This window comes from Pelmatolapia mariae, linkage group LG15 (assembly GCF_036321145.2).
Source record: "Pelmatolapia mariae isolate MD_Pm_ZW linkage group LG15, Pm_UMD_F_2, whole genome shotgun sequence".
NCBI classification, from domain to species: domain Eukaryota; kingdom Metazoa; phylum Chordata; class Actinopteri; order Cichliformes; family Cichlidae; genus Pelmatolapia; species Pelmatolapia mariae.
In genome coordinates, this window is record NC_086240.1 from 539,787 (window position 1) to 564,717 (window position 24,931).

At 44.7% G+C, this 24,931-nt stretch overlaps 1 protein-coding gene across 1 annotated transcript; it reads left to right on the forward strand.

Moving 5' to 3' along the window:
- Positions 1-171: 171 nt before the first annotated feature.
- elp3 (elongator acetyltransferase complex subunit 3) lies at positions 172-19,677 on the forward strand. Its single transcript, XM_063495625.1, has 15 exons — positions 172-317; positions 635-734; positions 1,675-1,813; positions 2,156-2,226; positions 2,461-2,524; positions 3,408-3,476; positions 4,023-4,177; positions 8,459-8,620; positions 8,925-9,051; positions 14,651-14,844; positions 15,769-15,859; positions 17,739-17,804; positions 17,893-18,120; positions 18,271-18,352; positions 18,833-19,677. Exons 1-15 carry the CDS (start codon positions 296-298, stop codon positions 18,922-18,924), a joined length of 1,662 nt encoding a protein of 553 aa, XP_063351695.1. The 5' UTR covers positions 172-295; the 3' UTR covers positions 18,925-19,677.
- The last annotated feature ends 5,254 nt before the right edge of the window (positions 19,678-24,931 follow it).

The window sequence follows — 24,931 nt, forward strand, 5'->3', positions numbered from 1 at the left end:
GCACATGTTGGGATGTTTTAGCGAAACAGCCCCACTCGCTATTAAATAAGCCAAACTTGGCGTTGTTCTACTCATGAACACATTTACACGTCAATAAATGACAGGTTAAACACTGCGAAAGTGTGTTTACGTTATTTTGCGACAGCCGCTATCCCCGCACGACAGGTGCCGTGTTCGGTCGCAACGTGGAGTTGTTTACTGTTACCCCAGAGTGCTGTCGGGCTTTAAAGACAGATGAAGAACTTTTAACAGACCTCCTTTCGTAAATAATTGGACTAGGTGACTAACGAAGGAAATGGGGAAGCCAAAGAAAAAGAGTGAGTGTGTGGCAAAGCGTTTAAAACATCGCAAACTGCTTTCTAAAGTGCTGAGGGTGATTGTAGCTTAAAGCTAATGCTAACGGCAGGTCCCATAAGATGATGACAGAAGCTGCATAACTCGGCAGAGAAGAGTTCAGCAACTTTTCTCGTTTTCATAGAGATCCGTTACACTGCATATTGGACTGTGATTCACTCCGTAAAGCTGCATTTGACAATTTGGACTCCTGCACATTATAAAGCTGTGTTTAAACAGCGAATAAACCTTCTCACTGTAATGACGGTAATCTCACTATGCTGCGCTTGTTCTTGGTCAGGTGACCTGAGCCGAGCCGAGCTGATGATGATGACCATTGCCGATGTCATCAAGCAGCTGGTTGAAGCCCACGAGAAGGGAAAAGACATCAATCTTAACAAGTAAGTAATCTAAACGATACAGTAGACATACAGCGTGTGCAACAATAGTCTGTAACCAAAACAACAATGAACTGGTCCCACTAACTGTCTACCGTCTGTGTATGTGAAGTTGATTAGTCTTAATGCTCTTTGGCACAGAGCTCCACAGCGCTGCTGCACTGACACATGTCTTTATTCTAAAATATGTGCACTGTAGTTTATTTATGGACAGCTCAACAACGATGACCATTTTCTGTGTTGGGCTATTGCAAAAATGCACGTGTAAGCCATCCATGTAAGAAAAGATTAGAAATTGGTATCAGCTGCAGGAAACAGTCATGTGATTACTGTGTAGATTACATGGGCTACATATTACAATAATTAAGAATCTACTATAGATGGTAGATTTCCCCCCCTTACGTTTAAGACATGGTTCTTTCTCTGGGCCTGTGGTCATCTAAGTGCTGCAGTCCTGTAGTCTGGGCCAATGAGGAGAGGACCCAGTGTCGTTGTTATTCATGCAAACTTCACAACCAAACATCTGGTGTGTGTGCGTTAGTGCACTTGGCATGGGTGACTTGTACATCTGTGAAGAGCCCCTCAATGCAATATGATTTATGGAGGTTTTGAAGGAATCAATGCTGTCATCCAGATGTCAGACCACAATGTGCAAAAGACATTAGCACTCGGTAAGACATTAGCACATTATTGAATAATAAATATGACAAAGGAGCAGCTGAAACGCAACACATCGAGGAACAACGAGAAACCTCTTCCTGTCAACACCAGAGCTGTTGATCTCCTCAGTGGGAAACATGCGCCTATTCCAAATTTTTTAAAAGCTTTTCGTGGCATCAAATCCAAAATGAGTTTGCATTAAAGAACAATTTTAATTAGTTTTTTGTACAATTTTCAGTTCCAGGTGAGTTTTAAGCGAGTTGCATTTTGTGTTTTCAAACAGAGTTAAGACTCAGGCCTCAGCTAAATATGGACTTGAAGCTCAGCCCCGATTGGTGGATATCATCGCAGCTGTTCCACCGCAATACCGTCGAGCGCTGGTGCCCAAACTAAAGGCCAAACCTATCCGCACTGCCAGCGGGGTACGTTGTGTTTATTCTGCCGTCCATATCTCTGTCCTGCAGTCTGATATTTCAGGTTAAGGTTCAGTAAGGCTGAAATAAAATGCACTAAGTGGCTTGTTGAGGCATGTTGAGTAATAGTTTGGAGTCACATGCTAGCAGATGTGTGTGTGCGTGTGTTTATGTCTGGTATAATCTGCGTACAGCGTACAACACTGATGGGGTTTAATCCTTCAGCTCAGCTTTAGATGGACAGTGAAGATTGGAAATGCATGAACGTTCAGACTATATGGAAATTATATCTCTCACAATACCTAACCCCCAAAATAGGAGCAGATTTAATAACTTGTGTTTTTACTGCAGATTGCAGTCGTAGCTGTGATGTGTAAACCTCATCGATGTCCTCACATCAGCTTTACAGGCAACATCTGTGTGTAAGTATTGCTTTTTGATGAGAGAAAATCTGTGAGGACATATTTCATCTTTTAGCTGTTCCAGTATGAGCAGTATCAGTGTTGTGTAAGTATATTTAGTGGTCATACTGTGGTACACAGAACAAACCCTAAAGCCAGGTAGATGTAAAACCTTTGACATGTTTGAGTGCTGACAGGAGTTTATTGATAATCAGATGTGTATTAATAATCAGTTTTTTGTTTTTACTCTGGCAGCTACTGTCCTGGTGGACCGGACTCTGACTTTGAGTACTCCACACAGTCTTACACTGGCTACGAGGTGAAGCACCTTGATTTCATCTACTGTGTATGCCTGGATGGAAAGTTTGAAGCCTGATAAAGTAAATAAGTTGTCTCCTCAACCCAAACTGGGAGCTGTTTCCACAGCAGCCTCTGCGTCCCATTCTACTTTCAGAAACTCTAAAATCCACAAATAATCCACAAATAAGCAGTCAGAGAGCAACGTGCTCGATTAGAATAAAATGTTATTGCGAGGTCTCTAATGCCTGATCATCCTGGACTTTGTGAGGACAAAGACTTAAAAATGAATTCTGGATTTATCCTGGAGCCGGTTTAGAGAAGCTACGGACAAAATCGAATCGTGGCAGTGCTCTGGCTGTGTTTGTGTAGAGACCAGAATTTATACACATGTGCATCGACACACACGTGTAGCTACATTTCTAGGGAAGTTCACATCACGTTATGATGTCGTGTTTGAGAATTGTCTTTGTTTGTGACTTCCCTACAGTGAAGAACCCAGAGGTATAAATCCGTTATAATAATTACAGTAATCCAGCCTAGAAGTAACAGTTACATGAAGTAGTCCTTCAGCATCACGAGGCAGGATGTTTGCAGAGATATTGTGCAGGTGAACAAGAGCATTCCTCCGAAACGGTTTAACATTCAGCTTAATGGACACGCTCTGTTCAGAAATGACTCCCAGGTTCCTCACAGTGTTACTGGAGGCCAGAGTGATGCCATCCACATACATCAAGTTTTTATATTTTGTGCATTGATACTTTGAGCCATGTTTTTTAATTTAACCCAAAAAACGGGTGTGTAAGGTTCTTAGCACAGAACCCTGTGGAACTCCATGTCTGTCTTTTGTACGTAAGCAAACGTACGTTAAACGTCCTTCCTGCTTCTCCCCTTCTTTCTGACAGCCGACTTCCATGAGAGCCATCCGAGCTCGTTACGACCCCTACCTACAGACCAGACATCGAGTGGAGCAGGTCAGTGATTTTCTACGGTGTACTTTTTAAAAATTGACATTGTTTTGATTATTCGTGTTATTTTGGCTTTTCCTGAAATTACAGAAGCAGGAAGCACCTTTATCAGGTGTTTCGATTGACCCGCCTGCATTTAGCACATGTGAAGTGTGTCTCTTTATGTGGTCTCTAGATGAGCCATTTCCACAAATCAGCCGGTGATAATATATTTAGTGTGCTGTAATGAGTGTCGAGGCTTTCACTGACCCTAATTATGCCATTATTTAAATTTACGGGCCCATTAGTGCTTTGCAGCAGAGCAAAGTCATTCATTGGAACAGTTCATGTGGATCTTTTTTTAAACTGGACACAGTTTTTGTTTTTTCCATGGAGCTTTGCCTGTGGGAGGTGTGGTTTATGTGCACTAGCTGTTTAAAGTTTAATTACAGTTAATTTTTTGAGGGAACAAAATGATTGTTCTGCTGAATAATGGTGCATTGCTGCACTTAGCTGAAGTTGCAGATAAGTCCATTGCTTTAATGGTACCCAACCCTCGGGTGTGATTTGCAGCTGAAGCAGCTGGGCCACAGCGTCGACAAAGTGGAGTTCATCGTGATGGGCGGGACCTTCATGGCTCTGCCTGAGGACTACAGAGACTACTTCATCAGAAACCTTCACGACGCCCTGTCAGGACACACCTCTAACAACGTGGCTGAGGCTGTCAGGTATTTAATTTCTTGGTAACAGAAGAAGGATGTTAAAACGGTCACGTATGCTAGAACTACTGAGAATAACAACAGTGGCATGTTCTCGAGATGTTTGGACCCTTCCATGCTAGTGGTTGAAAAGTAAATGCCTGCTTTTGCGTGAAAAGGCACGTGAGAACATTTCCAATGAGATAATGTCGGATTTAAAGGTTGGATTTCATGTTGGTTTCAAAAAGCTCGCAGCGAATGATGCAGAGATTATAAAGCGGCCGACGTCTTTGATACGGGGATGTGTTGATTCCTGTAGTGATTATTAGACGGAGGTTTTTCCTGTAGGCAGCAGGGTCCTGTTTGTACGTCCAGTTGTTTCCCTGACGGCCACTCGCCCCTGCAGCCTCTGGTCTCAGCTGCGGTGTTTTTACCATTGTATTTTCAGAAAATGTGTAAAGGTTGTAACCACAAGAGGGAGCTACTTTACCATTTTCAGTATTTCCCTGAACTCACTGAGCTCTTCTCGCCTTCTGATCATCTCATTTTATTCTTACTGTCCATTTGCGTGTTAACATCAGTCAAACTATTTCCCTGAGTCTTACCTGAAATCTTCTAATTGATTTTCTGTCACCTGTTGTTTGTGTTTGACCTCTTCTGTATATTTTGGTGGTGATTTGAAACGTAACTTTTAAATTTGGATTATTACTCAATAAGCCAGTTTTTTTTTTTTTTAGTGCCGTTCTTGTGTCATGTGGCACACCTCGGCCTTTTCTCCCCGTTTCCTGTGTGTAACAATGGCTCCTGCTCTTGCCTATCGTCTGTCAGGGCTACTGTACTGTAACCCTGAGAGACGGCGGGAGAGAAGAGACGGTCTCTTCCGCTGAGACCATTTATGTCGAGGCAACAGTAGATGGATCAGCTGATTGGCCAGACGCAGCTCTCTCTTCTGACCAGTCCAAAGTGTGGACACAGCTTTTCATTGAATGGTTTTTCTTTATTTTCATGATTATTTACTTTGTAGATTCTCTAGATTGAAACAAAAAAGTGTGAAATAACCCAAAACATGTTTTATATTTTAGATTCTTTAAAACAGCCCCCCTTTGCTTTGATTACTGCTTTGCACACTCTGGGCCTCCATGAGCTTCATGAAATGGTTTTCCTTAGTCGTGGTTTCGTAGCAGCTGTTTGACCGTAAAGGCCTGATTCACACAGTCTCCTCTGAACATGCAGAGATGTGTCTGCTGCTGGAGCTCTGTGTGGCATCTATCTGGGCTCTGATCTGAGCTGCTGCTAACCTGCGGTTTCTGAGGCTGGTGACTCGGATGAATTTATCCTCAGCAGCAGAGCGGACTCTTGGGCTTCCTTTTCATAAACATGTGAGCCAGTTTGGTCGTAGGGCTTGATGGTTTTTGTGACTGCACTTGGGGAAAGTTTTAGCAAGAAACTCCACAAATGATCCCTGACAGGTACACCTGTGAAACCATCTCAGGTTTGCAGCGCTGCCAAACAAGCAAAGGGCGGCTGCTTAGAGGAATCTGAAATATAAAACATATTTAGAGTTATTTATCATTTTTTTTCTCTTTGCCTCCAAAGATCTGGCTTCATATATTTGATGTCTTCAGTTTGTACAATGTAGGAAGTAGTAAAACCATTAAATGTGTGTCCAAACCTGTGACTGCTGCTGTACATCATCATGTCTGCTTCCTCAGAGGCTGTGCTGCACACCATGCTGATAATTCTTTGGGAATCACCGTGTGTGTGTCACCAAACGTGTTAACCTTCATTACATGTTTATATAATCAGCTGAAAAATAAAAATGAAGCCAGTGCAGCATGACTGTAATACTGGGACTCCCAGCATCCCCTGTTTGTGTCATGCAGTAATAAAGTGCCTGATTCCATTTAGTTTAAACTCCACTCTGCTTTAGTTCAATCACCACCAGACTTCCTGAAAGAAGTAAAAAGACGCTGATGAGGAATCCACACATTAAACTGTTGAATGAGTTCATTCAGGATTCGGGTGAAAGGAATAAGCGAGGCCACTCTGACGAGTCCTCTGCTTTTACTCCCATCGATTTCTCACTCGGCCACTTGTGGCCAGTTTTGAATGAAATTGTCCTGCAGCTGCTCAGTATGGATGAGTAGCAACGCCAAGATGACTTGGAGAAGATTCCAGTCAAGTTTATAGAGATGATTGGACCGAATAATGGGTTTGTCTGCGGTCTGAAGCAGCCACATCAGCCTGTTTGTGTGCAGGAGCTATTTGCTTTCCTAAAGTCCGATTAGGCCCGAGAGGCTAGTTTGTGCGATTGCGTGTCTCTTCTGATGTATGTCCCCTGTGTGTACACGAGTGTGTTTGCGGGAAGTGTGTGACAGTGTGCCTGAATCTTCCCTGCACTTCTATCAGCATGCTTTGTTAAGATGCTAGGATTACGGTAATTGCAGTGGCTGCGTCTGCTTCTCAGGAAGCAGGAAACACTCGGTTTTGCTGCCCTTATCTCTGTGCCTCAGTGTGTGTATGTGTGTGTGTGTGTGTTTGAAAAAAGTCGTGTGCATTTGATGTCTCTGCTTCTCACCGTGCGAACCCTGCCTGATCGGATCGCAGCAGTGAGATACCTCGAGATAATCGCCCGAGATAATAGACTTTTTATTGATTCATCTCACACAATCTGATCATTCTCTCTGGAGCATAAACTCTTGTAATTGGTGTAAATCAGCCAGCAGACTGTAAAAGATGGACGTTTATTGCCAGCAGATACAGAGTCTGAAGGAATATGAGCCGGTGTGAGGGCAGCTAATCGTCATCAGAGCAGCTGGAGTGGAGAAAATGACACCTGGCCAGTGTCACGAAAAGAGGTGTGTGTGTGTGTGTGTGCGTGTGTGTGTGCGTGTGTGTCTGTGTGCGTGTGTGTGTGATTTCGATCAGTCACTCAGATAAGTTTGAAAGTAGCACTGGAGCCAGACTCGATGGAGCTCATGTTGTTTCTGTCTCGAGATGACATTTGTAGAAGACGAGTGAACGCGCTGCGTCACATGTTGCTCCGTTCTCCATCTCAGGCGTCCTTGTAGTTGTTTATTGCTTTATTAATCAGCCTGTGTCACATGCAGGGACACTTAGTGAGCAGTGTGGCCTACTGTTAATATTTAATGGGTTAGCTTTTATGATCATTCTGCACGTTGTTCCAAATATTACTGAAATGGAAAAGATGCAGAGTGTATAGCGGACTAAAGGTGGTCATACCAAATATTCGCTTTGAAGATCATTAAACTTGTACAAACTTTTTTGCCTCATGTACGGTATTTTCATGATTTCAATAAATCATTGCACCTCGGAAAGAAATGAGGGGCGACTCGAGACTTTTCACACAGCACTGAAAATCATAAAGAAACAGAGATGATAAAGAATTCAAACAAAGGGTCTGATTGAATATGTTATTCAGAGACAAACTGTTTAAATGGACGAGCCAGTCAGGACTCTAAAGTTTCTGCTTTTCTTAATCAAATGTGTGATTTTTGTTTGATGCCAAGACTGTTGACAGATTTCACTTAATATGAACAAGATGCTATCAGGTTCAGTCAGATTTGAAGTGGAAGAAGTCTCAGCAGGACTGAAAGTGTTTGTGGACTTTGCAGAAAGATTAGACTCACGGACTTTGTGGCAGAGTTGCAGAGAGATCTGAATCCAAGTTTATAAGCTGGAATTGTTTGTAATAAAGCAGATTTTCATCTGGACGAACCACAAGCTTCATTTGAGATGTTACCCGGCCAATGGCTGCTCTGACTCATGCACTGCTCCCGCGTCTCCTGCCTCTTATAACCCCGAGAGCCTCAAAATGTATTTGAATTCTGTCAGAAGTTGGCAGATGTATTTGTTGTGTTAAAGACAGCTTCAAAGAAAACGCTTGAATCCAGTAGGACCAAACACATCTCTTAATAAGTAGATCCAGATCATACCCAGTAAACAAAGTGTCAGTGACTTGCAAACAAAACACTTGTTAATGTCTCATTTAGCATTTGCCCCTGTCATGCGTTTTCTTTATTGGATTGATCAGTGTGTCTTTAATGTGAGGTTAGTGTTAACTGTCGGCATAATGAGCCGAGCAAACTCGCAGCCTGTAAATTGATGTTGCTAAATGATCCCAGTAATATGTTTCCTTCATATGGAGCAACTCAAACATTTAGACTCTGTGAGACTAAATAGTGAAATTAAAAAGACATTATCACACAGACATGAAAGCGATATTTTAAAAACACCTAATGAGCAGAAACGACATCAGCACAAGTAACTGGGAGTGTTTTTCTCCTGCAGGTACTCGGAGCGCAGTAATACCAAATGCGTGGGGATCACTATCGAGACGCGGCCCGACTACTGCCTGAAGCGGCACCTCAGCGACATGCTGGGCTACGGATGCACCCGGCTGGAGATAGGAGTCCAGAGCGTCTATGAAGACGTGGCCTGCGACACCAACAGGTAGAAGTCATGTGACAGCAGGGCAGGGATAGCTCAGTAGGTAGAGTGGTGGCCCCATGATCGGAAGGTCGGGGGTTCGAATCCACTGAACGGCTACCCTGAGGTACTCCTGAGCGAGGTACCGTCCCTACACACTGCTCCCCGGTGCGCTGCTTAGTGGCTGCCCACTGCTTCACTGGGTGAATGGGTCGAATGCAGAGAGAGTAATTTCCCCACGGGGATCAATAAAGTATACATTATTATTATTGATGGGGTTGCAGCCTGCAGGCTTTAACAGCTACTCTCTGCTTGTGTGTTTGTGCAGAGGCCACACGGTGCGAGCTGTGTGCGAGTCTTTCCACCTGGCAAAGGATGCCGGCTTCAAAGTGGTCGCCCACATGATGCCAGACCTGCCGAACGTGGGCATGGAGAGGGATGTGGAGCAGTTCATTGTGAGCTTTTTTCTTTTTCTTTAGCGCAGTTTTACCGTTAATCTGAGAACACGAGGAACGAGTGAGGGCTGGTAGGTTATTACTTTGTCAATAAGAGCGAACCGCTTCCAACCGGGGTGAGTGGACTTGATTTTGGAAGTTAAATGATGGCAGCCTTTTGCTTGTACAGTGCTGTGAATCCCTGTCTTCTGCATATACAGGAAATGTTGTGAGTCCTTACAGTAATCGCATTACTTTTGAGGTCTCGTTGGCGGCCTCCCTGGAAAATTCTGGTCACTATGGAAAAATGTGCATTCAGCGAGCAGCTGGTTGGTGGTTGCTGGAGGTCGGTAGCTTTGCTGGGTGCTGTCAGGCTGAATAAGAAGGTGCTGCACCAAAAATGTCCTCTCGACTGCTTTGGTCACCAGCACATCGCCACGGTTTGGATGGAAGGTGCCGACCGCTCTGCAAACACTCACTAACGAAACATCAAATAATGGTGAAACTCAAAAAAGTGAGACGCAAACTTCAAATTAAAAGTTGTGCCTTCCTGCTCAAACAACACGTTTCAAAGACGCAGCTTTTACTTCCACAGTGAGAGCTCTCTGTCTGTGCTAACGAGCGTCCAGCTGCAGACCGCCATGTAGTGATGTGTCGGTCGCGAACGAACCGCCTCTTAGAGTCGGCTCTTTGAAGTGAACGACGCGAGCCTCTCTCTCGCACTTTTTCCGCTTCACTCCGCACGTGACCCTTGTGCTTGAGGAGCAGAGGGGGGAGGGGCGACTTCCTGTGTAATTTGCATAATTTTGAATCATTATTATGTTTTAAATTTTACTTCTGTGATCCTCATCTTCTTTTTTTAAACAAAAAAGTACAGGCTCCGCCTCGCTGACTGACATCAGCACAAATATGGCGGTCAGTGTTTGTCGGCCGTATCATGTTTTGCAATGAGTGAATGTTAAAAGATGGTTTGATTAAAACGATGAAAGGTGTCACCACAGATGTATTTCAACTGAAGTTTAAAGACAAAAGCATAACGTACAGAAGCAGAAAGCATCAACTCCTGGTCACATGATTATTTTGGACCTCAGCATTGGCCAGGATCAAATCCCTGATTGGATATTTTTATGGATTTCCTTCATAAGAAAAGTTTTAAGCGGACAGAAGTGTGTCGGCGTGTTCTCGAGAAACAAAAAGAGTAAAAGCTCCAGACTAAAAATAGCACGTTTGGTCGATCATCAGGTTTATTGTTTGTGGAATAAGTAGTCAGACCTTCCCTCTTCTGCATGGCAGCAGCGTGCGTCATCTCACAGTGCGATAGTACCAAGTACGTCCCACATGTAGCGTCTCAAAATAGACCCGGAGAAGACGGCGACAGTCACTCACAGTCGATGGAAGTCTTGTCAGATGCCGCTCAACGGCGGGCTCGGTTTGCTGCTCTGATTGGAAACATGGCTGAATGCGCAGAATCAGACTTCCCAGAGCGCCAGACTGCAGGATGTAAATGACGACTCGGTTTGAAGCTGCGTGCGCTCTGAGCTCATTCCACTTGTTTTGAAATCAGGTGATGAAAATGCAACGAAGGAAAAGAGCAGATATGACTAATCGGTGCAGGTGATATGACACTGGCTGTGTAAGAACCAGCAGTGATATTGATTTCCCCTCTCGTACCTGATAATTAAAACGTTTTTGTGTTTGGTTTTTAAACTGCTGCGTCTGATACCCGGCTCGCTTTGAAGGAGAATCTGATACAGAGATGAAAAGATCCCAAACCGCCGTGTTGCTCTGAGATTAGCTGTAACCTGCTTTCACACTCAGCTCAAAGTGAAGACATGTTTGAAAAAGATGTTTTAATCTCAGATACTTAAGTTTAAAATGTCAGAGTTTGTAGAAGCCGTGGCTAAGAGCACAGCGTGATGTGGGCAGTTTGTCCAGTGGCTTTATTGTCTTTCCAACCATGTGCGGTGGGACAGGCAGCAGAGGGCTGCATGCAGTGCGAAAAACAAACAAAGACTTTCTAAAACATGATGCATTTTTGTCATGTGATGCAGTCATGTGACCAATTAACCTCCTAAGACCTGAACTCTTCCACAGCAGCATTTTTAATTTCTCTTTGATATTTGGGCTGATTGGGACCTGATGAATGTAAAAACAAAGAATTACCAGATTTTTTTTACCTGATTTTTGTTTCTAAGAAAAATAAGAGCCACATATGAGGATATTCATTTTTAATTTCGATAGAACAGTGGCAGTATAATGTCCTCGTAAGTGGATATCAGGCCCTTGTAGAGCAAAATTGAGTATTTTGGTCTAAATAACCCAAAATGTGATGTCCACATATGTGGACGCCAGGTCCTAGGAGGTTAAACTACGATAGGGCATTATACAGCTGCTGTTTTGTTTGACAGCCCTATTAAAGATTAATATCAGTCTGTACATGCTCCAGAGAGCTTTTCTTCAAATTCTTTAACTCTCACTCGCTTTTGCAACTTTGTACTTTTGTGTTACTCGCAGCAACAACTCCACCTCATTGTTAGTCCATTTAAAAACTCGGTGCTTTTCCTCAACATTTTGCTGCAACGATTCAAAGAGCCGGAAAGTAAATAAGCGGCAGACGGAAATGAGGCAGGTTGAATCTTCTTGTGTTTCACGCATGCACAGGACTGTAACGTAAGCGTTTTCGGCCGTTTCAATGTGGACGCACAACTCTGTGAAAACGACTGAAAACGCTAGTGTGGACGCGGAGCGTTTTCAGACAAAAACGCCATTTTCAAATCTATCCGGGCTAGTGTGGACGTAGCCTCCAGTCACTGAGTGTACACAGCAGCTCCCACCCCTGATGAGCCTGTGTGAGCACTGAGCAGCTTGTTCAGCAGACTTTTACAGGAAGGAGGTCACTCTTACCAGCAGCTGTCAGACGGCTGGTCATCCTGCTCTTCGGCTTCTTTGTTCACTGTACATTTCACCAGAATCACTCCCCCAACACACACACACACACACACACGTGTACGTATTTCTGTACATATGAACTTCAGTTGTGTGTATAGGACCACTTTGTGTCTTCCTTCTATAGTTTATATTCCCCCTTCTATAACAGCTGTGTAACACCCAAATTTCTCAACGGTGGTATAATAAAGGTTTATTCTGTTCTATTCTAGAACAGCTCTGGCAGCAATAACTGGAAGTAGTCATGTTTTGTAACATTGTATCTCGCTGGGGGACACGTGTCCCACTTTTCTTCACAGAAGTTTTGCTTTTATTGTGAAGGTGTGAGGAGTTCATTGGCAGATGCTGCAATCCTCACCTTCATACAGGGAGAACTTTATTTCAAATATAATTATATGGCAAGTGTCTGTGAGTGGAGCGACTCATGAGAGCAGAGTAGGATTTCTCTCTGAGCAGAATAAGGACGGTGTGCAGCCCTGAGAGCGTCTCCAGTCTGCTGCACATACACATACATGTGTGTTTACTGAAGCCTGTGAACGTGTCTCACATTGTAACGGCAGGACTGTGACAGGAAGCAGACTAAGTGTGTATCTGTGTGTTTCCTTCCCTGTAGCATTTCCTCTGTCACTCGTCCTCTCTGCCGTCTGTGTTTCTTCCACACAGCTCAGAGTATTTTCTCTCTCGCGTCTCCTTTTTCTCCTCCCGTTGTCTCTCACTTGATCTCTTTCTTCTCTCTCCAGTTGTAACGTTCCTCTCGTCTCCTCCACCAGTCACACCGGCTTCCTCTCTGCCTCTTTTATCACACTGACACTTAAATTATACAACTTGTGTGTGACTCCCCTTTACTCCTCCTCATCATATCTAATCTTCCATGACACCCGTCATGCCAGTGAGTGGAGGGTAAAAAATATGAATTTTCACTCCAGGATCCAAACTAAGCTTTTCAGGATCCTTTTCCATAAAAATCCGAGCTAAAGCTCTTACTGACGGAGCATCCAGGAATAGCCGGTTTGAAGGACGGGAAGAAGAAATGATCAGAAAAGATGGGGGAAATGGAGAAGAGAGGAGTGCCTAGATTTGCATTAAGATATTTCAAGACACATTTGGTTCACTTTAGTTTGCTTAATAACCTCTGGAGTAGCACACTGTGGAGTACTTCCTTTGTAGTAGCAGCTCCTTATTTTATGTCTTCACCACATTTTGTGCCAGTAACAGAAGAATATTTCAAAAAGGCTGAGCAAACGTTTCCATATCAATCCCAACAGCAGTACAGACTGTACATCGTGCAGAGCTCGAAAAGAAGACGAGTGGACTTCTTTAAGTTTGTTAGGTTGTTAAAGCTCTCGTTCAAGAGGCTTCTTCAGTCCCAGGTGTTTCAATAGGAAGCGGTCGACCCCCTCGAGGGTTTAAACACCGGGAGCTCGTTCAGGTTCTTGACACTACGTGAGCAGACAGACGGGGATCAGCCGCTGTCTGTCTGCTGCACTCATGTAAAGAAATATTCTCGTGGCTGTAAGCAGTTCTGTAAAATTTTAAAAACATCTTGTAATTCAATAAACTGAAGCACCAGATTTGGTGCCAACGACTTAAAGCAATTGTTTTCTGGATGATTTTGTTGGTCTCTCGCATTTTTGTCCTGCACGAGCCAACTTGGGCCACGCTTTATCCATCGGCCTCACGTTTGACTCTACATCACTCTGGTTTACAGACAGCTGCTAATAATAGTCTGATTGAGGTCCTCTGTTTGCGAGCATTCGGAGGCGGGGGCTCCTCATTGTCTTTTGCGTTTGCATTCATCTCGACCAATCAGACATGCTTCCTGTTATCTGTGGCTGCGGTCTATTATAATGACCCCGCTGCTGTCTGCAGCATCCCAGACCAGTTTAACTCTGCAGAGGGCAGCAACAGGAGAACTTTGCACATCACGCTCGTTCTGATAATGAAATTCGATTACAACTTCCTCCCAGCCTGAGCTCCTCCCTCACTTATCTCCTGTGTACAGATGCTCCTGTTCTCAGGGAGGCATCCTAACGAGGTTCTTCTCCACCAACCAACAGAAGCTGTGAATTTACAATCCAAACCAGTAGCAGGTGCAGACTCGCCGTCCCCAGTCCCAGGTCTCCTTCTTTTGGTATCGAAGCGTTGTTATTTGTCGGATCGGCTCCCCCTCCTCCCTCACCTCCCTCCCTTCAGCTGCACTGCAGGGCCGTGTGGGACATGTCCTCGTGTGATTATGAGCTGTGACGAGAGAGGGGGAGATTATGAGATACCGATAATGCGGCCTATTTTGGAGAATGCGCCTCCGCTCCAGATTTTCACGGTCCTGATCATGATAGCGAGCGCAGAGGGGAGGAGAATGACTGGAAATCACACTGACTCCTCTTACTGCGCAGACCCAGACATTTCTTTCCTCCCACTGAATAACTGAGTGTCAGTGGATGCTGCTTCTAGCCGGGCTCATTGCCTCTGCAGAGGGCCCGTTTTTCTTGACCCGTGTGGAAAAGTCACATAAATGAAGTCAGCTCCTCCTTTTCTCTCTGACCCCGTTTCATCAGTTTCAAGAAGCTCAAACAAACTCTGCTTTATTCCAGAAATAAAACTGTGATGCAAATGTGAATTGTTCTCTGTTGTTAAGTGGTGAGTTTAAAGTGCAACATGAATCTGCTTGTTCCAGGAGTTTTTTGAAAATCCAGCTTTCAGGCCAGATGGACTGAAACTGTACCCCACCCTGGTCATCCGAGGCACGGGTCTGTACGAGCTGTGGAAGACCGGCCGGTACAAGAGCTACACGCCCAGCGCTCTGGTGGACCTCGTGGCTCGGATTCTGGCGCTGGTGCCGCCCTGGACACGAGTGTACCGAGTGCAGAGGTGAGCGGATACACTTGATGGTACGTAAGCTGTGTGCGTGATTCTCGGGAATCTCAATAATTCCAGCACATGGCTAAAGTCAGGTCATGCTTCAGAGCAGCATCTGTAGGGTGATGAAGTTTAACAAACTCTGTTATCAGAAGAAAGCCTCAAAGATGCAGTCAGTAACTGTTTGAGGTTATTTCATAGAACAAAGATGCTAAACTCATAAATATGCATGTACAGCTTCCAACAGGTCGATGTGTTCTCCAAAACTTTGAATGAATGTAATAAAAATGCACAGAGGCAGGCAGCGGTTTGTGAAGGCTGCTGTTAGCGGTCAGAAGTGACTCACATATGGGGCTCACCCAGCACTGACACACACACAACAGGGGAAAAAGAACGGTGGCCAGTTTTTCAGGTAACTTTGTGCTAAAAACATCAAAATACTGCAAAATATTCAGTGGATTGTATTTTATTCCTTAAATATATTAAATATCATAGTGTGTGCAAAATGTCTTTTTTGGGCCATAACTGAGTACAATCCAAATGTAATGTAAAAAACACATTTGTCTTTTTACAGCCACCACAGCCACGATTGTTGCAGTAGAATCTGCAGCTGTTTTATACGTCTAACAGGAATTAATTTGAGGTGTGACTTATGCAAAGCTACAGGAATGGAGTGCAGGAATAAAAATGTGGAGATGAAGCTGAGATGAACGGTTCCTACAGGAACCCCAAAGTGGTTTTTGTTTGGGCGGGGTTAGGTTAATTGGTGACTCTAAATTTCCCTCAGGTGTGAATGTGAGCGTGAAGCATGACAGCAGAGCTATTTCTGTATAAAAAAGAAATTCTGTTAGTGTAGAAAACCACGAGTGCAGTATTGTACCAAGGATGTGGAGTGCCTCTGCTGTTCAGTCATTTCTTGTATCATCCGCCCATCAGGGACATCCCCATGCCGCTGGTGAGCTCTGGCGTGGAGCACGGCAACCTGAGAGAGCTGGCACTGGCCAGGATGAAGGACATGGGCACTGAGGTGAGACTATAAGGCCTGACATGCTGTGCGTCAGCTTATTTTAAGGAAGGAAGCTAATGGTGTTTTCCAGCTGGGATTTGATCCGACAAAAGGGGAGAACAGTTGAACTCGAGTGGCGACAACTGCCAACATGCAAATGCTGACTGTGAGAATAATTTTCCCGCTGTAGCTGTTGTGGGTAAGATGACAGATGAAAACGCCGCACAGGTGTAGCTGAGGACTGTTGGAGCACAGAATTGCGTACCCTCCCTCCCAGCCGGCCTCCTCCAGCATTTATTGAATTTATGCTGGAAAGTAGAAAGTAGATTAGAACGTGGGTACAAGCCCAGCCAAGCTGAAAACACCAGGCTGGGCTGCACATGCGAGAGTCAGCAGCTACAGAGCGTCGTTTAAAGAGACTGGATTTAAAAAGCAGCCGTTATCAGACAGCGAGAGCTGAGCTGAAACGCCACCACAGAAATATACACGGCAGCTCTGCGTTGCTCTTCCCAAAAACACCAACTACCCTCACGCTGCTATAACGTCAGCCGTGTGTGGCTGAGCTCCACACACGGCTAGAAACCAGAATCACGCTGCGTTCGATCTCACACGTAGCTCGGCGCTGTTATGCTGATGTTGTGATGCCAAATTATTCAAACTTGACCTACTTCTCCTGTTGACGCTGCAAACTTTTCCATCCGGTTTGCAGACAGCTGGCACAAAGTTTTCTTAATGCTAAAAATAAATCTGAAAACAGAAGCTGCTCCTCTTTGTTTACGTCTCTTTCCCTGTTTTAAACATAACTAATGCTGTGATGAAGTCTGTAGTTCAGGCTTTAAACCGCCGTGAGCACTCGAGGGCAGAACAGCTGAATGAATGTGGCCTTCGAGTGAGGAGGTGGAGCTCAAATGACTCATGTCAGACGGGATGAATACGAATTAGTTTGAGCTGGGAGTCACGCACAGTGACTCTACAGCTGAGGTACTTATTCCCGAGAGGTCACCGTAGCAGATGGACGTGCACGTTTGATTTTAGGAAAGATGATTCTTCCCCTTTATCCGGGCTTGGAGCCAGCGCTTCTTGAGACTGGACTCGAGTCTCCTCCTGGCCTCGACCTGGGGATGCGTCGTGTTCGCCGCTGCAACGCTGAGCTCCTCTAGAATCCAAGGATAAAACTTTGAGGCTGGAAATGAGCAGAAATGGCCCCCTTTAAGACACAGCTGGCCATCCTTGAAACAGAAAGCTTTAAAGTTCGAATCCTTAAGATTTCAGGCCTGGTTCATTTGGAGACACAGCGGTTACCGTGGTAACAGCAAGTGCCCTTTATCTGTGCTTAAACAGCTGCTGACAGCAGAGGACGGACTGGTGCCAACGAGGCTCCAGTTTGATTTTAGGCATTGCTGTGGTCTGAATTCATGTTGCACACGCCGACAGGGGTCCTCACATTACAGCAGGGACACGCCTTGGCTAACCAGCTGATCAGTATTTACACAGATAAACAGTCGAGCCCCCCCACACCCCCAGATCCCTAATGGGGCTCCATACTGTCATCAGTGACTTACGACCGTCTAACACGGTAACACCTCCAGCAACATCTCGCTGACGTGTTGCTTTTTCGTCTTTCACCTGTGGCTTCAGTCGTGGCATAGATCTGCGTAGGAGCAGGTAACAGCGCAGCCCACAGTCACTTCCTGTCTATCGTTTTGTGACTGTGTGCAGTTAGACTGCAGGTCCAGACGTGGAGCCAGATTTAACTTGTGAGAAATCTGAGATGATAAAAGTCTGTTTTATATCCATATAAGCTGCGTGTGCAGGAACATTATACGGATGAGCTGCAACAGCTGTGAGGTGATTTGACTTTCTAATTTGTCTGTGTGTGTGTGGGTTTGTGCGCCTGCAGTGTCGTGACGTCAGAACCCGGGAAGTGGGCATCCAGGAGATCCACCACAAAGTCCGACCTCACCAGGTAACCGGCGCCCTCACTCGCAGTGTGAGACGGGCCGAGGAGACGTTGTGGTTTCCTAATGTTCCCTAACACAGATGTCTGTGTGCAGGTGGAGCTGATACGGAGAGACTATGTGGCCAACAGTGGCTGGGAGACCTTTCTCTCCTATGAAGACCCTGAGCAGGACATCCTGATTGGTCTGTTGCGGCTGCGCCGCTGCTCTCCACAGTCCTTCCGCCCGGAGCTCAAAGGAGGCGTGTCCATTGTCCGTGAGCTGCACGTGTACGGCAGCGTGGTCCCTGTGAGCAGCCGAGACCCGAGCAAGTTCCAGCATCAGGTGGCTTACACTTTCACACACATGCACACACAACAACAGATATGAACGTGATGGTTTCGCTCCGAGCCTGTCCGAGTTTTTCTCCACACCAGCCGAACCTCAGAAGCTCTGAATGTTTTCAAACCGATTGTATTTGTGTTACGTGTGCAGGGGTTTGGCATGATGCTGATGGAGGAGGCTGAAAGAATCGCCAGGGATGAGCACGGCTCCTGCAAACTGGCTGTTATATCAGGTGAGTCGATACAGACGATGTGAACTGTTCTGACACAGAAAAAACAAACACTTTAGTTTGTTTTTATGAAAGTAGACAATCTTTAGTAACTGTAACCACGGAGACCACAGTGAAAGGAGGAAAAATCTTTACCCTTCACCAGAAACTTGATGCTTTTAATCTGAAGGAGCAGAGGAGAAGTGTTTTTGAAGATGTGGCCGAGACTGAATTGTACACTGTAATAACTGACTACTTATTTTTTTAAGTGCTGCTTTACACATTCACCTAACAACAGAAGGATCCCGGTTTGATCCCGGGATGAGACTTTGCCAAATCAAACAGGGGGCCCCGCCCGGTGTGCTGAGGCCTCGTGAATAACACAGATTTATCTGTGATGAGCCAATAATGTCACTGCGTGTGTCAGACTGAGAGATTATCAGGAGCCAGTGATGTGAATGTTTGGGTCCTGTGACACTGAGAACGCTGTGATTCATCCTGCAGGTGTAGGAACAAGGAACTACTACAGGAAGATGGGCTACGAGCTGGAGGGACCGTATATGGTGAAGGACCTGTATGGGCCGGGAGCGGACTGATACGGATTTTATTTATCAAAACAGCACTCTGGGACACGAATATTAATGTGATGGTGTTCTGCAGTATCGGAGGCGGTACTGGTCGGCTTGTTTTATCTGGAGCACACAGAGGCCGCCGCTGCTCCATTTCTTCTGTTTTTTAAAGATAAGTAGACGTACGAGAGGATGTAAGGAATTAGGGAACGTTATCTAGGGTGAAGCCAGCCTTGTGTTTTGAGTTCAAATTAAGATCCTTTAAACGTACAGTGTCATCATATGGGCGCCTTTTATTTAAAGTTGCGCATTTCCGAGTCTCCCCCTTTTTCTGTAAACACGGTCCCGGTCGCACCGCTCAGACTCTTTCACAGCAAGCAGCACTGATTCACTTTGACGTGGAACAAGAGCGAACCTGCCGAGGCATTTTTAATTCCACTCCAATGATCCGTGCGCGCAGCGGAGAAAAATCGGGATATCTGGGTGTCCATGAAATAACCGTTTGCCTGGGATGGAATGAGACGCCTGCATCACGGTTCCAGTTAATCATGTTTATGTTGCAATCACATAGAAACCCATTACGAGGGGAGCGTTCATTAACGGTTGGCAGCGGATGAACAAACAGTGGAAAGTGTCCTCGCCGGGCAGCTGTTGTTTTGATTTGTAGGGCAGGAAATTGAATATTAGCGTTCCATAAAAGCGTCTCAGTTAATCCTGTTTCTTGTGTTTTCTGTCATGCCTTCTTGTCTTTTTCTGGAACAATAAAGTATATTTCAGTAACTGTGCTTGTGAGATTTTGAGTTGTTGTTGCAGGGAGACATTTGAGGCGTTAAAACTAAACGACAGAAAGGTGGAAAGCTTCCAGAGGTAAAGGTCACATCCTATCAGAGGCTCCGATAATGTGATCCTCACCGCCGCGGGTTGGTAGCAGACCCGCGCCGAGAGCTCATTTGACAAATCCTTTCCGGTCAAATCTCGTACCTGTCTCGCTGCCTGCTGCTGTTTTAAACCACAGTCACGGGAAAGCGTTTGTCATCAAACACAGCGATAAAGGGGGCTCACATGGAGACCTCTGCCTCGTGTAGGATTCGACTGCACGGGCGACTGGAGCTGAACGGCCCTGCGTAATTTCCTGAATGCGGCCGCTGTGTCGTGACTGCGCTGTGTGTGTTGGTGTTGCAGTCCTGACGCAGTGAGGTATACGCCACACTCGGGCTTTTCGCTCCACGCTTGTTCACTCCTTCTATCAGCTGTGAAATCTGAAAGGACTCCTCCTCCCCCACCCCGCGCTGCCACACTGTGCGGAGTCGGGTCTAATCTTCTCTGCGACACGAGCCGAGGTGCAGCAGGCTGAAGGTTACAGAACTGCCCACCAACATTACCACAGTGAGAGATGAGAAAGGCATCGAGCTGTTTTAGACCCGCCCGGCCCAAAAGTCGAATTTAAGTAAACAGATGTGAAGCTGTTTAAACTCTCACAGTGGAAAAATAAGGACAGAAGCAGGCCGGCAATCCTGTTTTCAAACTGATAGTTCAAATATGATTTGAAGTGAGGAAATATTTAAACCTTTTGTCTCAGCTGAGCGCCCGACCCAGAAGAATCACGATGAAGAGTCCAGATCTGTATCATCCAAACTCAGATGTTATCACGTCCTCTGAGAACCTGAGGCATGAATTTAACTTTAATACAAAACTCTTTTTCTCATTTCTGAGTCTGAGTTATGTAAAAAAAAAAAAAGTTTAATTACCAAACGCTCGTATTTATAAAAAGGATCCTTCACGTTGGTCCAGGATCAACATCGTGTTGTCTGAGCGATCAGTTAGCATTAGCCAAGACTTTAGCTAATGCTACTTAAACACAAGCAAACCGACACGAGCATCGTAAATTTGGCTAACAGGGAACATAATTCGTCATATTAATAAGAATGAATAAAGAAAACAACAACATTATGGTTACAGAAACAAAACGAACATGTCTGATTGGCTGGATCGGGACCAACGCTGTTATGATGATGCACCAACTAGGGCTGCCACAAACGATTATTTTGATAGTCAACTAGTCACCAATTATTTTTGCGATTAGTCGACTAATCAGGTCATGCATCCATTGGACGTAAAACTACAGCTTATTGCACCAGCATGCATCTGCTCTTATATAACTATCATTAGCTTACAGCTTTAAGGGTTTAAGGTGCTAACTAAAAATAAAGACAAGATGATAGTTTATTACATTTTAATGAAATTTGCAGATTGTCTCAGTGGAGTTTAATAAACTCACCCGTCTGCTCCTTGCTATCTAAAATATGACAGGACACCGGAGTAAATTCTCCAGCATCTCACACTTCTGATAATCAGCTGTCTGCTTGACGTTTATTCAGCTGTGTAAAAACTATAACTTTAATCTCAGCCAAACCGATTTAGTCAGGAACAAATAAAATACTGAAAAAAGCCAAACAATAACATTTTTAAGTTATCTAAGTGACTTATATATCATGCTTAACCTGAGTAGCGAAAGACGGCGGTGGGTTTGAAAACGATTTGCCGGGAGTCCGGTGTTCTCAGCGGCTCTAGTGAGCCTTGAACCCCGGCTCGCTATCGAGCTGGTGGGTAACAGACGTCTCCGAAAACGTCGGAGCGCTTTTGAAAATATGTGGTGTCTTGATAAACCGAGCAGATATTTGAGGTTTACACAGCTACATTCTCGTCTGAAAATACGTTAAATGTTTATTTTGTGACCCAGAAAGTATAATGAGAGTAATATTAAAACGAACTAGCTGCCGCCATTGTTGGAAACTGAGCAGGGCCGCGCTATGAATTCTGGGACACAGCTTCTTCTTCTTCGGGGTTTAACGGCAGCTGGCATCCTTGTACATGCAGTGCTGCCATCTTCTGTTTCAGTCCGTTATTACACCCTTAAATCCTACTACTTATTCCTGTGTCTTTTGGGATCTTACAAAGCTTCAAACGACGCGTCGACTATTAAATTAGTCGTCGACGATTTTGATAGTCGACGTAATCGTGACTAGTCGACTAATCGTGGCAGCCCTAGCACCAACACACACCAGGGCTGTATCCCAATTCAGGGTCTGCAGCCTTTAAGGCCGATTACGTCACAGCGACGCGACGAAGGCTGTCCCAATTCGAAGGCTGCTCGAAATGCGGCCCTCAAATGCGTCCTTCATTTCCCTGAATTTTAAGGATGTGGCGGTGTAGACTTCGTGGCCCAACATATCCCATAATGCACAGCGCGGCGGTGGGTGTGGATAATTTTGCCGAAAAAAAACGGCGGATGAGGGGCGCCCGAAGAGTAAACTTTAAGTAAGTACTGAATATTATGTCACTTATTTATGTGCAAATGTTTAATAACGAAGAACATTAAAACATTACTGTTGGCCACATGTCGGCAAAGTTATGTGACATTAGTGACGTTTGTACTAACTTGGTTTTAAAGCCTTTACTTTAAAATATACACCGTTCAATAGCTGACCTTAATCTTACAGAGAATGCTCAAAGCTAATGTAGAAACAAACAAACAAATGAACAAAAGATTTTCTCCTTCATTTCTGTCAAACAAAGCTGTATGAAACGTTCCCAGCTGTTAGTATCATGGTTGCTAGGCAATCTGGGCTAGACCGTCCCATTTCACAAGCCTCGCACTTCCGGCCTTAGCGGTCTTTGAGTAGGCGGCCCTTGTGGACCGTTAAGGCTGCGTACTTTAAGGCTGCAGACCCTGAATTGGGATACAGCCCAGATACACCTCCGTCCTCCAACTAGTCGCAGTAGACACCTGCTGCTCCCTGAGCTTTATCAGAGCTTGCTTCCTATCAAAGGGGAGTTCTTTCTCCCCACAGTTGCTCACAGTGAATTGTCGAGGTTTTCTCTCACATTCTGCAGGGTCTTTGCATTATGCATTACCCCGAGGTGAATATGATTGTGAACTGGTGAATAAATTTAAGTTGAATCACAATGTGGTAATCTATTTACATCCCGTTCACGAGCTCTGATGACCACATTTTTATGGCGCTGATATTTACAGCTCAGACTTGAGTGTCTCAACAAAAGCTTAACTCAACCACATGTTTACGTTCTGCTGTTAGCATTTAGCTCAAAGCCCCGTGTTTCCCACGTTTTTATTTAAATCTTAATTTGTGGGAAAAAATAGAGATTTTTTTTTAGTCAAACAAGTTTTTCCAGATTTATGCTTTTAACTTTAACACTCACAGTACAATGAAAGAGTTAGTGCGCCTGTAATGTTTCTTCCAGCCCACACTTGCTGTAAATTGATCCCTTCCTAATGCAATTCCAATTTTGAGTAATGGGGGATAAGAGCCTTTGGCAAGTACAAGTTAGCCAAATCAAGTTGGCGTCGTCTAAAGATAGTCTCTTTAGCACTAAATTCCCTCCTAATGTTACTGTCATTCAGTAAAGACATATGAGGGAATGAAAGATAACATCTAACATCTGCTGAAACTTCATCGGTTAACATTGAGACGCAGTGGGCTATAAATATGAGCTGGAGATTATGGTTCCCATCTGTAATATTGAAGTTCTAATTGTTTCTATGTACACTCTGGCTCGTGTACGTGAAAAGTGACACAACATCAGTAAATTTGCTTTTGTGCAACACTCGACTGGATTTGAAACGAAGGATCTGGTAGCTGCTCACAGAACTCTGTGTGTGGTCCAAAGCGGACTTTAGGAGGGACCAGATTTGGTGTATTTGCAAAAAGAACAAGTGAAGGAATCCTTTAGAGCAGGGGTCGGCAACCCTGGCAGCTGGCACGCGAAGGATTAACTGATGGCACGTCCATAGCTGGACTGGCCATCGGGCATTTGCCCGGTGGGCCGATGGTGATTTTTCGTTTTTATGGGCAGATGATTTAATTTTTTTATGTTTTAGTTACGGTATAAACAATGAAAGATGGTGGATTGGCCAGATGCTGCCAGATGTGTAAAAATAACTCAGTTGTTTGGTGGTGGCTATGGCGGAGCTTCCAGCAGGTGGATGAGAGAAAGGGGAGGCAGGAGGAGAGACCCGAGGCGGTCGCCGGTCCGAGTGTCAGGTGAACTGAACTTCAGGTAAGAAGTTATGACCTGCAGTCTGTCTGGGTCAGATATAAACCAAGTTTAGGTGGAGTTTATTTTTGTTGTGCTGACTTTTTCTTCAGCTAGGATGGAAAAAGACACAAAGCTGGAGTTATTCTCTCTTTACGCTGTCAGCTGCCTCTTCTCCTCTCACTCTCCCCCCCTCCCTCTCCTGTTGCTACTTGAATCATGAAACTGATCAATGATCAGCTGATCGGCTTTTCTCTCTTGTTTGTTTATCGCCCACTTTGCGCCAGAAAGAGGAAACCAGCGGATGTCGTGCTAAACAACAGCAGCACGTTTAAGCTTGATCAGCTGTTGTTAGAATTTATTTAATATTAATTTCTACATATCTGTGTGAGCAGATTTTCTCTCACATGAGTGTCCTCAGGTAGCCTCTGAATGCTGGACACTCGGAGACCTGTGTCTCTGAGTGGGAGACCAGAGATCACATTAACATGTGTGTCTCTGTATTAACAAACATGCCATATTGGCTCAGTTTATTTTTCTTATCATTGTTGTGAGGAGACCATAAACAGCATTTGCATTTTCTGTTGTACAGTTCATTTGCTGTTATGGATAAAAAGTCTTTTTTGTTTCAAAATAGCTGATAACTATTCGCTGATAGCTGCCAACATCTGTGAACAAATATAATCTATAAAGTGGTTCTATATATCGTGTAACTTCATATAGAGCGTTATTAAATTTATTGCTAATGCAATCATATGGCACATTGACTTCTGAGGAGATTTTAGATGGCGCTCGTCATCAGAAAGGTTGCCGACCCTTGCCTTAAATAAAAGGCAGGACGGATCCATACTTTTGTTTATGCCAAATTCTGATCCCGTCATGTGAATAGTAGCGAAATTTGAGACGTGTTCTCAGCAACATTTTAACATGTGCTCTGTGTAAACTGCAGGTGGACTCAAAGTTAAATGCATTTAGAGAT